Raw genomic sequence first — 12,386 nt, 5'->3', positions numbered from 1 at the left:
ACTCAGCTCATCCCTCATTCCTTAGCAGCTGCTGCCACATTGTGGCTCATGGACAGGGGCAGGCGGGCCTGGGCTGTGCTGAGCAATCTGGCTTTCTGCACACACAACCCCCCCATCCCCTCCCCCCTGTTCCTGGGCCCCGGCCCAGGCCGCAGAGCGCACACATAGGCCTAGATTGACTTCTGTATGGGGGCAGCTCCAGCCAGGCCACTAGGGCCGCGCGTGGGGGTAGGGGCAAATTGCAAGCTTGCCCGAGGCAGTAGGGCTGTGCCGGCCGGGGGTCACTGCTGGGCCGTGGGGCCGGGCGCCTGTCCTGGTGTTTGTTCAGATCTTGCACAGGAAACTGGAGGGTGAGGGGAATTTAACCAGTGTACCGATGCTGGCTTTGGTGAGACCCAACAGAGTGTCAATTCAGGACAAATTGCTTAAAGCAGGGCAGTTACAGCCCCAGGCTGAGGTTCCTTTGCATACCAAGGCAAACCAAACCAGCCAAACAGAGAAGACTTTGGTCTCACCCCACTGGCTAACCATAAGTCACACAAGCAATTCCCATAGACACTCCAGTTTCCCAGTATCACCACCAGTGCCACTTGTTATGGGGACGAATGGTTATGAAAACCAATACCCCAGTAAAAGAAAAAGGTTCTCCCGCTCCCAAAGGACCAAGCCCCAGACCCAGGTCAATATACAAATCAGATCTTACCCACAAATCACGCTGTTGCCAATCCTTTAGAATCTAAAATCTAAAGGTTTATTCATAAAAGGAAAAAGATATAGATGAGAGCTAGAATTGGTTAAATGGTATCAATTAAATACAGTAAACGCAAAGTTCTTGGTTCAGACTTGTAGCAGTGATGGAATAAACTGCAGGTTCAAATCAAGGCTCTGGAACCTCCCCAGCTGGGATGGGTCATTCAATCCTTTGTTCAGAGCTTCAGTTTGTAGCAAAGTCCCTCCAGAAGTAAGAAGCAGGATTGAAGAGAAGATGGAGGAGCTGCAGCAGCCTTTTTATAGTCTCTTGCCATGTGATCTCTGCTTTCTTTGTCCCAAAGACACACTATCCAGCACATGGCATAGAAAAACCTTAGAGTTCTGGCCATAGGCATGTCCCTGCATGCCTTGCTGAGTCACCAGCTGTATCTGCCTTCTCTCAATGGGTCAGTTGTATAGCTGATGGTCCTTAATGGGCCATCAAGCAGGCTAGGCAAAGCTGATGCCATATTATCTGGGGTGTCACCCAGAAGCATAGCACCAGTTTGAAATACAGGCAGTATAGCGCCAATACTTGTAACTTTAAATACAAAAATGATACCTGCCCCCAGATAGCATAATCATAACCAGCAACCATAACCTTGTCTTAGACACCTTATTTGATCCCCTTTATACAAGATTTAGTGCCATTACAGGACCTTGGTTGCAACAATGATCTATACGGTCCTAGTTCATATTAATAATGTCACAACCAGGACCATGGGGTGGGGGCAGGGCTGCCTCACTCCCATGTGTGGGTTTCCTGTTGACTCAGAGTAGCCCCCCCTTTGGAGGCCAGGTGAACCGCCAGCCACGCCCCGCGGGGAGAGGCAGGAGCAGCAGCTGGGTGCTGCTGGGAGAGGCCACTGCTTTCTGGGAGGGGAGCCTGAGGGTAACGGGGCGGGGGGCCTGCCCGGGGGGGTGGAGACTCAAGCTGTTCAGGGGTGGTGGACAAACCTTTAAATTGTGCACACACCCCACTTTCAACATATACAATGTTGGGGGGGGCAACCCCCCCATTCCCACCCAACTCTGCCCATGAGTACACTGGGTTTGCACGGATAGTTCCGTGTTCCGCACAGCCATGGTAACAGTCATGTGGGGGGGGAGGGGGGTTGCACACAGGGAGCAGGTGTCTGGTTGGGCTTGGATTTTGCACAGACTGTGCTGTGTGCACAATCATGGTAAATGCACGTGCACAAGCAGGCCTGGCTGCTGTCACAGGGCCACCCCAAGTGGTGCGTCTGGCTCCCAGAAGAGAGAAGTCAGACGCATGTCCCCTTTCACTCTGGAGGCTGGAATAAAAGTTTGATCGGTAGCTTCCAGCATCTGAACTGCCTCCTTCCCAAAACCCGCAGAGCTGGTCTGCTCTGGTCCTGACTGGCCCCAGACTCTGCTTTCTTCCAAGGCCACGTGGGACTTGTCAAGGATCAAACCACGACAATTGGCCCCTGTCTTTCCTGGCCAGATAGGGGTTAAGGGCCCCCTGTCCCCTGTGATTCCCAGGGGTCAGGAATCGCTGCTGTTCATTTCATTCCCAAAAGTGAATCAGAAAGGAACTGAAATAAACAAACCAAAGATGCTGAAGCAAAGACAGACAAAGTTGAATAAACAAAGGAGACTGTGTGTGTGTGTGTGGGGGGAAGATAAAAGCACCACCACGAGGATTTTTCATGCTCCATTTGTATCACAGTCTCACTACATCCTGCCACAGGCTGGAATCCCCCCCACAAAGATCAGCCCCCCCCCCCCCCCGCAAAGCCCCAGCCCGTGCTATCACTGCTGCCCAGGAGGTTTCCTCACATATGTCTCAGGTTCTCTGCCCAATCAGGGGAACTGCATGGGCACCAGCCAGCACCTGGCTGTGCATGACTGGTCTCATGGTTAAGGCATTGTATCGGGACTCAATAAACATGGGGACAGTTCCCAGCTCTGCCCCGCTCTCGGTCACCATGTGTCTGGGCACAGCCCATCACACCAGGGCCCTGATCTCAGATGGGAACTTCCCATGCTAAGAAAGAATGAGCTGTGTATCTCAATGTTAATTTCACAGTTAAATACCCTTATGTAGACTTAGGTTGGTTCCAGGGAAAAATGAAACAAGTTTACAAATAAAGTTTCCTGTGTAAACATTTAAGCTTTGGAGTTTTGCCGGCTGGTAATACTGAGTAGTAGTTGCATCTCCACAGGAAAGTCTGATTGTGCCTGGTTCCCTGGCTGTAGCCAAAATTGGTTCAAATATTGAAATAAAACATGCCTTTTAAAAAATAGGTAAGTTCTAAGCCCTCAGTAAAATAGGTTCATTCAGTAATAACTATTTTGGGCAGATGTTTTAAGGCACAATACAAAAGTCAGAGGATCACCCAACTGCCAAAAGCAGACACGATCTAACTCTGTTCAGCATCGCCCTGTAAATTAACAATTCAATTCTAATCAAGCAGCTATTTGAAAGAAAGGAAATCCCTGGGCAAACATCCGTAACACTGTCCCTTTGCAAGGAAATTCCTGGTTAAAACCCTTAACTCTGCCCCTTGGAAGACAAAGGAATTTAACACTCTTAATTTTGCCCCTTTGAACGCAAGGGAATTCCCAGCCAAACACCCTTAACTCTGCCCTGGCATGATCAGAAGTTCTATAAGACTGCCCTGCCTTTTCCCCAGTTTGGGTGTTACTGTACATGTTGTCCTGTCCATCTGCATGGCCTTTCTCTGCCCCGGACATAGTATGGTCAGCTGAGTCCCAGAGGTCCAGAGCAAGAAGAAGGGGAAGAGAGGTTTCCGGGAACAGCCGGTGAAGGTGAAGATGTGTGACATGCCCTCGGCGTTGTAGAAGGCCAGGCTCCCCCGCTCGCAGTCCAGGTGTACCCGGACTATCCTGGGTGCTGACTCCAGCTGCAGCGGGGTCTCGGGGCAGGTGAGAGCACTCCACTCCCCCTCCTGGCACTGCAGGGCCCAGACCCCCACATCCGGGGACAGCTGGAACACCCCCATGCGCTCCATGGTGCCCAGGGCTGCTCCGATGGCCCAGTCTCCCCACTGGCCCACCTCCACGTCCCAGTAGTGTTGCCTGGCTGCGAAGCACTGGGAGGCCAGGACGCAGGGGAGGGGGTCAAATCTCTGGTCACTCTTGGGGACGTCTTGCCAGAGGATGCCGCACGTCACACTCCTGCTGTCCACTGAGAGCACCAGGAAGGGGTTGGCAGTGTTCTGGTCCAGCGTCACATCTGCTGCTGACAGGGACACTACGGAGAGATGGATACGGGCGCTAGGGCAAGTCACAGCAGTACCTCCTCTCTGCTCAGCTCCTCAAGTCTCTCGCTATGGGGCCTAGTGAATAGAGCACTAGGATACCTGGATTCTATTTCCAGCTCAGGCCTGATGGCTGACCTGGGGCCAGTCACTTCCCTTCCCTCCCCCTCGCTTTCCCCATCTGTAAAATGGAGCTAAGCATGATTTGGCTCTTCTCTGACCTAAGAAGTCAACCTCTTTTGGGAGGACCTCTGAATGGGACACAGGATCCACCAGGACTGGTGGGATATTTTCCAAGGGAACAGTTTTTTGCTGGAAAAATTGGACAACAGGGGCTGGATCACGTGATGATTACCTGTTGTGTTCATTCCCTCTGGGGCACCTGGCATTGGCCACTGTTTGAAGATAGGATACTGGACTAGATGGACCTTTGGTCTGACCCAGTCTGGCTGTTCTTATGTTCTAAAATTCTATGCCTGCCTTCTGGGGACAGAGTGGATGCTTTGTTGAAAAACCAGATGCTCCAAAACCAAAATATTTTGGCCAAAAAAACAGACAACCTTCACCCCAAATCCAGAATGCTTTAGTCCCAAAACCAGTGTTTGCCCAAAATATTTTGGCTCCAAACCAGATCATTTTAATCTAAAATGCAGAATACTTTGGTCAGAAGCCAAATAATTTTCATCCAAAAAACAAACTAGGGAGATTTTTGGCTGGAATGTTTCAGGTTTTGACATTTCGATGGAGAGTCGGAATTATCCACAGAAAATACGAACAAAAATGAAAAGAGAAAAATCTTTCTTCTTGGACTTTTCCATGGTAACAGACCCCTCTTTTCCACTAGCCCTGTGCTCAGGAAGAATCTCACCGGGGCCATCTACAAAGGTCACTGCATCTCCATGCTCTTGCTGGGGAAAGCTGAAGGATATTGCAGTGGTGTCCTGTGCTTTGTATTACCCAGTGTCTGTGTGCGGCTAGCAGAGCTCCCGGGGTCAGGAGGGAGGGCTGGAAGCGGCACTTGTCCCCCGGTCTCCAGGCAGCCTGTGAGCACAGCCAAGTCACCGCAGGGCCGCCTGATCACCCGCGGATGTCAGCCCACCAGCAACAACAGATCTCAAGCTGCTCAACCCACGTGCCCCCAGCTGCGATCTCTCCTGGGCCAGCCCTGCTCCCCGCCTTGCCCCCTGTCCTGCCCAGTCTGTTCCATTGCTGACCCTTGGCCCTGACTTGGCTCTGACCGTCAGCACCGTTTCTAGCCACTGACTCCAGCTCCAACCACAAGGCCTGGCTGCCCATGCCCCAGTTCATAACACCCGTCCTCGTGGTCCTAGCCTGGGAAAGATCCATTGTCTAAGCTCAGCTGGGAATCTCAGATCCAGGCTTTCAGTGTGATGACTGTGGTCAAGTCTTTTAGGCCCAGCTCCTCAAAGCTACTTAGGCACCAAAGGGAGTTAGGCACTGTTCCTTTGAGCCCTACCTCTGGCCTGTGATAGTCAATACATGGAAGACAAGGAGGGAGCTCAGAGACAGCAGGAGTCAAACCATGCGAGTACTGGAGATAAGTAGAAAACTTTTTTTTTTTTTTTTTTTTTTTACCTTTATCAAGAAATTGTCTCCATTCTGCAATGATAAAAAAAGGAGGTCAATTAGCTGGGGAAGCAGCGAGAACAGATGAAACAAATCCCATCTAAATTTGGGGGGGGGGTTAAACAAAACACAGCCATTTCCTCCCCAATGAAAGTTTTCATTTTGTTCAAAATTCTCCATTGTTTTTTAATACAAAACCACAATTTTTTAAAGTAAAGAAACAGTTTTGGTTTGCAAATATTCTCTGTTGTTCACTAAAAAACACTAGGAAAATTTCTATGAAAAGTTTTTAAAAAAATCTTTTGAAACTTTACTGAGGAAAATTCCTTCCCATTTGCTCAGCAGCCCAATACTGAACCACAGCTCGCACACTCATTGGGCGGGAGCCTGATTCCAGCAACCGGAGAAAACTGGGAGCAAGCAGGCCAGACCCCCAGCTGGTGTCAATCAACCGTAGCTCCATTTGGGTGAACATGATCACAGCAACTGGCAGCAGCTCTGGGTCTGGACCCATCCCGCGCTGGGTGCCATCCCCTGCAGATCTCTCTCCACCTCAGCTGACTCTAACCCTAGACAGCATCTTTTGCTTTCCCCACTCCAGCCTCTGAAGCATCTCTGGTCCTTCACACTCTTCCAGGTCCCTCAGACTCCTTCCTGGCTATGCAGGTGTCTGTGCAGAGCCTGGCACAATGTGGCCCTGATCTTGGTCACTGCGTGTCTGTGCCGCGCCTGGTGCGACGGGGCCCTGATCTCGGTCACTGTGTGTCTGTGCAGTGCCCGGAACTATGGGGCCCTGATATCGGGTGGGATCTCTCAGTTCTGCCCTGATAAACTATTATGTGATGGCCGCTGAGGCGATGTTACAGAGACACGAGTGATCGTGTGTCGGGAATACTCACCGCGCTCTTTGGACACCTCCTCTGGAAGAGAAAGGAAGAGGTGAGGCTGTGAGCAGGAGCGACATTCAAGGGGGATTTACTGCGCTCTGTGTGGCTCATCTCTACCATCCCGCTACGGCTGTTTCTCCCTCACCTCCCCACTGAGCACGCACGCCACTCCCATCCCGTTCCCACCTCCTGGGACAGACCAAGGGGCGCGCATGGCTCTGGGGAAATGTATGTATGTCCTAGAAGGGGCAGCCAGGGAGAATCCATTGGCCCAGCCCTCCCAGTGGGTGTCCATTTTCACCCTCTAGGAATGAATTTTTAGCCAGATCTGTGCTCTCGAAAACCCTCCAGAAAGAGCCTCATTGCCGGAGGCCATACAGGCCGATCAAGCCTGAGAGAGAGAGACGTGGCTGGCCAGGCAGAGTGCAGGGACTGGCTCGCCCAATGGCCAGTTTCCCTGGGATCCATGGTGCTGGGCAGGGCTTAGGCACAATCATTTGGGCTTATCCTTCTCCTTCCTCTCAGCTTTTCCCCTGATTAAGCCAGAGGCAGCATGGGCCAATGGTTAGAGCACTGAACAGGCCTTTAGAAGTGCTGACTTTGGTTCCTGGATTTGCTGCTGAACTGCTCGGAGAGCTTGGGAAAGACACTGCTGCTCTCTCTGCCTCAGTTTCCCCTCCCACCCTTTGTTTATGTTGACTCTATTTTATTTCGCTCTTTAGGGGAGGGAGGCTGTCACCATGTGTCTGTACAGTACCTGGCGCGACGGGGCCCTGATCTCGGTCACTGCGTGTCTGTGCAGTGCCCGGAACTATGGGGCCCTGATATCGGGTGGGATCTCTCAGTTCTGCCCTGATAAACTATTATGCGATGGCCGCTGAGGCGATGTTACAGAGACACGAGTGATCGTGTGTCGGGAATACTCACCGCGCTCTTTGGACACCTCCTCTGGAAGAGAAAGGAAGAGGTGAGGCTGTGAGCAGGAGCGACATTCAAGGGGGATTTACTGCGCTCTGTGTGGCTCATCTCTACCATCCCGCTACGGCTGTTTCTCCCTCACCTCCCCACTGAGCACGCACGCCACTCCCATCCCGTTCCCACCTCCTGGGACAGACCAAGGGGAGCGCATGGCTCTGGGGAAATGTATGTATGTCCTAGAGGGGGCAGCCAGGGAGAATCCATTGGCCCAGCCCTCCCAGTGGGTGTCCATTTTCACCCTCTAGGAATGAATTCTTAGCCAGATCTGTGCTCTCGAAAACCCTCCAGAAAGAGCCTCATTGCCGGAGGCCATACAGGCCGATCAAGCCTGAGAGAAAGACGTGGCTGGCCAGGCAGAGTGCAGGGACTGGCTCGCCCAATGGCCAGTTTCCCTGGGATCTGTGGTGCTGGGCAGGGCTTAGGCACAATCATTTGGGCTTATCCTTCTCCTTCCTCTCAGCTTTTCCCCCGATTAAGCCAGAGGCAGCATGGGCCAATGATTAGAGCACTGAACAGGCCTTTAGAAGTGCTGACTTTGGTTCCTGGATTTGCTGCTGAACTGCTCGGAGAGCTTGGGAAAGACACTGCCGCTCTCTCTGCCTCAGTTTCCCCTCCCACCCTTTGTTTATGTTGACTCTATTTTATTTCGCTCTTTAGGGGAGGGAGGCTGTCACCATGTGCCTGTACAGTGCCTGGCGCAACAGGGCCCTGATCTCAGTCATGTGTGTGTCTGTGCAGCACCTGTTACTATGGGGCCCTGACTTTGTTTGCACAGGGGTGACTAACTTTCGCCTTCCAGGAAAGAAGTAGTTTGTATGGAATTTTCTCTCTGTAACCCACACGTTCCCCTAGGAAGAAGTATTGGCCTCTCAATGAAACACGTTCCCTACTGCACTGCCTGGAATGAGATTGTTACCTTTGAGTACCTGGAGCTTTCGGAAAAGATAAACAGCCAAAGTCACGAGGAAGACATATACTGGTAGAAAGATGAAAAAGGCCGTCATTTCCGGGGCAAGCCTGGGGAAGAGCCCTGAGGGAGAACAAATATTGCAGCTTCTCAGAGGAGCAGCGAGAGCACTCCTAAGCACTTTGCTGGGAAAGGTGAAGTCAATGGAGGTACTGAGGGCTGAGAGCCAGATTCTGAGCTCAGCTCCCATGGGCTAATCTGGAGTCACCCCCCAAGTGCCCTGGGGGCAAGGCCAGATTCTGATCTCAGCTTGCCTTGAGTCAGTCTGGAGTCACTCCCCAACTGCAATGGGAGCAGGGCTGGATTCTGATCTCAGCTCCCCTGGGGTCAATCCAGAGTCACCCCCTGTCTGCAATGAGGCCAACCAACGTGAGTAAGCATCAGGGAGGAACCTGAGGTGTGCAGGCAGCCCACCTGTGATACGAATAGTTGTCTCTCTCTCTGGGCCGGAGAAGCCGGCTCTGACAGTGCAGGTCAGTGCTGGGTCCGAGCTCTCAGTCACCACCAAGGAGCTGGAGACGTTGAATAGGCCGTTGTCACTGCGCGGTTTCTGTTCAGACTCGGGGCTCAGGGTCTCCCTGCGGCCATTCCTCCAGATCACGCGGGGCTCCGGGTACCACCCCACAGAGAGACACAAGACCCACACCCCCAGGTCCTTGTGCCCAGCCATGTGCAGGACGGGGTCTGAGCCAGAGCCTGGGGGATGGACAATCAGTAGCAAAAAGTTAACACATCTGTGATAGCAGTGATCTCAAAGCACTTTACAAAGCCGTGGATATGCCCCACTGACTCTAATGGAGCTACAGCCCATTGACCCCGGCTGGGGATCTGGCCCCATTGACTCCAATGGAGCTACAGACACCGGCTGGGGGTCTGCCCCCCACAATTTTAAGCCTTTGATTCTGGGAATGGCACTTCTAAAGGCTGCACTCTGGGGAGGCATCCCAGGGAATTTTAATGGGAGCTGGGTACCCAAATCCCCAGGACAACTGTGGAAATCTCCACTCCTGAATCTGCAGGTGAAATGCAGCAGGACAGCGCACGGGTCCAAGGGCGTGTCATGATCCCCCATTGCACTGCGACGCCCGGCGCTCCCGTGGGAGTGAGCCACACGCTGTCAGAGCCGCTCACCTGTCACGCTGAGCTCCAGCAGGGCCGTGCTGTAGTGAGTAGGTGACTGGACCTCGCACAAGTGCTGCCCTTCGTCTGACAGCTGGATGTCCCGGATCCTCAGGGAGACATTCCCGTTGGCCAGGCCCTGGATGACGAGCTCCGTCCTGCCCTGGTAGCCCGTTCCTTGTACCTCGCTCCCGTCCGGCAGGTACACGTGGACATCCTGGCCCAGCTGGGGACGGCTCCATTTCACCTGCATGGCCTGGGCACTGAGTGCGGGAGAGAGGTAGCAGGGCAGCAGCACAGTGCCCCCCAGCGGGGCGGAGACGGGGCTGGCGGGACCCAGCACATGGAATGACTCTGGGGGAGAAAACAGTGTCTGGTCAGAGAGCATGGGAGGGGGAGGGGCTGATGTTCAGCGAGTCCCCGCCGAGAGGTGGCCAGCTTGGCGGTCTCAGTTCCCAGCTCTGCCACCAATCCCTGGTGTAGCCGCAGGCCAGTCACTCCATCACCCTATGCCTCAACGCCCTTGCTGGGACACAGGGATAAAGATCCAGGCTTCTTTAGAGACACTGTGGCCAAGTGACTAGAGCGCTGGCCTGGGAGGCAGGAGTCCTGGGTTCATTCCTGGCTCTGCACTGGCCTGCTAAGTGAATGTGGGCAAGGAACTTCCCTGTCTGTGCCTCGGTTTCCCCATGTGTACTGTGAGAATAATGATACTGGTCTCTTCTGCAAGACACCCTGAGATCTATGGCTGTAAAGTGCTAGATAAGAACTAGGTGCTATTATTAGAGTATTTGCTCTTTGGGGCAGGGACTGTCTTTCATTGTGTGTCTGTGCAGCAACAGGGCCCTGATCTCAGTCACCGTGTGTCTGCGCAGCGCTCAGAACGACGGGGCCCTAAGCACGGCCACTGTGTGTCTGTGCAGCACCCGGCATGACGGGGCTCTGATCTCAGCCACCGTGTGTCTGCGCAGTGCCAGACACTATGGTATCTCTAGGTGCTACTGTAACAGTAATTACCTCCAATGACACTACATCAAAAGAATACCAGGTAGTTAATCAAGCATTCAAAAGTCAGGAGCGGTCAGATTTCCAGAGGCTTGAAAAACCTCAACTCTGCTCCCCTTGTGGGCTCATCCTATGCGCTGAAAAAGTGTAAAACCAGCGTGTGAGTGTGTTATTACAGACCAACCCCAGAATGAGGAGGCCTAGGTACAGCCGTGATGTGAAATAGATTTAACTGAACCTGCGGGTGTGTGTTTGCACGTGTGCACACTTAAACTGATTTAAACTTAGCTCACACTCATCAATACCCAGGCCTGAGGCCAATTGGGAGAACTAGTGGGAAGCCACCAGAGAGGTGCCCACACTGGTGGTAGGGCCAGTTTAACTAGAGAGCTTTTAACCCATTCATGCTGGCGAATTGTGGGGTATAGACGAGCCCCAGTAGAGGGTGGTAGGTGTATCTCGGGGCACTGGCCCCTGCTAACCAAGAGGGCATCTTCTCTAGCACCCAGCACCTTGTGAGGGTTCAAGCTGCCCATGGCTCGCTGGGCACTGGCCATCCGAGGTGGTTTGAGCCCTGTGCTACCCTTGGGATGTGGAACTAAGACGCAGCAGTTGTGGAATTGCACTGGATGTGGGGGAGCATTGGTTTGGAACAGACTGGATCACATCCTGACGGTGTCCCCTTGGCACACATGCCAGTCTCACCTGGGGCTGCTGTCCCAATGCCCAGGAGGAGGCAGAGGGCAACTGGTATGGCCTGAAAGCGGTGTTGGGTGCTCTGCATCCTGCGGGCCTCTGGCAGACGTCTCCCGGCACCGTCACAGAGCACCGGTCACCGGACAGAGGGGGCATCGAGCTCTGGGCTCCTCATCCGCATGGGACCTGGAAAGGCACAACACCCGGGAGCCCCTCAACAGGTCAGTTCTTCACCAAAAGCTTTCCCCTCGAAACAACGGGGCCTCCTGCAAAATCAGCATTTTCTCTTAAGAAATTGTATTTACTTTCCACAGGAAACAAAACCGTCAGCACCAAAACCTGCCAGGGGAACACCCCCCCGCGCGTTTACCTGGCGTTTCCACGCTGTGTTTTGCTTTGAAATGGCAGATAAAAGCCCAACTCTTGGCTCCTTTTCAGACTTTTCCCCTCCCTAGTACAGAAAGAAGAAATGCAAAGTGAAAGTCGCCCCGCGTCCCAGCCGGTAATTGTCTCCCTCTTTGAGCTGGAGGAAGTGACATACGGTAACATGGCGGTAAGAATAATTCAGCAGGAGAGAAACTAGTTAATTGACTCATTAAAACGTGGGGAAATGGAGAAATCACCCTTTCTCCCCAGGGGCTGGTGAATAAACCACAGGGGCTGCGGCACCCCCTGCTGGAAGTGGTTTCCCAGGGTTTACAATTCCAGAGCTCTCAGCACCCGCCCCCCGTGCACTTTGTTCCAGCGCCGCTGCAAGAAATCGTTTCCTGGCGTTGTCCCCCGGAGCCCCCCATCTTTCTGGGCAGGGCTCCCCCGGTCCCACAAGCGGAGGGGGGGCTGGGAAGCGGGGTGCCAGCTGTCCGGGACGGGTTGTCTCAGAATCTCCCCTTTCTGGAGGCAGCTGGCCCAGGGAGTGTGTAATGTGCTACTTACGGTTACTGACACCTGGCGCTCAGGGCCAGGGGGTGGTTTCAGGGGCTCGGGAGCAGGCGGGATGTCCTGGGGGTTTGTAAACACGAGACCCGGACGGGAACCAGGCGGAGCATTTTGGAGAGTCCCCCGCGGGGTGAGCTGGCCCCCGACACGTCCCACCCCGTCGCAGGACAAGGAAATATCCCTCCCCCGTTCCGGGGCGTTCCCGGCCTGGCC

The 12,386-nt window shown here is 53.5% G+C and overlaps 1 protein-coding gene across 7 annotated transcripts; it reads right to left on the bottom strand.

Moving 5' to 3' along the window:
- Positions 1-728: 728 nt before the first annotated feature.
- On the bottom strand, positions 729-12,386 carry LOC101938624 (butyrophilin subfamily 3 member A1-like). 7 transcript variants are annotated; one of them, XM_042842671.2, is made up of 10 exons: positions 12,171-12,386; positions 11,608-11,688; positions 11,247-11,503; positions 9,549-9,890; positions 8,832-9,113; positions 8,367-8,480; positions 7,400-7,420; positions 6,485-6,505; positions 5,595-5,618; positions 729-3,991 (listed from the first exon to the last, which is right to left on the bottom strand). In XM_042842671.2, the coding sequence occupies exons 3-10, from the start codon at positions 11,323-11,325 to the stop codon at positions 3,354-3,356; spliced, it is 1,521 nt and encodes a 506-aa protein (XP_042698605.2). In that variant the 5' UTR covers positions 11,326-11,503; positions 11,608-11,688; positions 12,171-12,386; the 3' UTR covers positions 729-3,353. The 7 variants fall into 7 exon arrangements, with proteins under 7 accessions (XP_042698605.2, XP_008174380.2, XP_023968412.2 ...); XM_008176158.4 differs by having other exon boundaries at positions 11,247-11,423; XM_024112644.3 differs by lacking the exon at positions 6,485-6,505 and having other exon boundaries at positions 11,247-11,423.

Source organism: Chrysemys picta, chromosome 12 (genome assembly GCF_011386835.1).
Source record: "Chrysemys picta bellii isolate R12L10 chromosome 12, ASM1138683v2, whole genome shotgun sequence".
NCBI lineage: Eukaryota > Metazoa > Chordata > Testudines > Emydidae > Chrysemys > Chrysemys picta.
The sequence above is the reverse complement of the archived record's forward strand: the minus strand, read 5'-3'. Positions and strand labels throughout refer to the sequence as shown.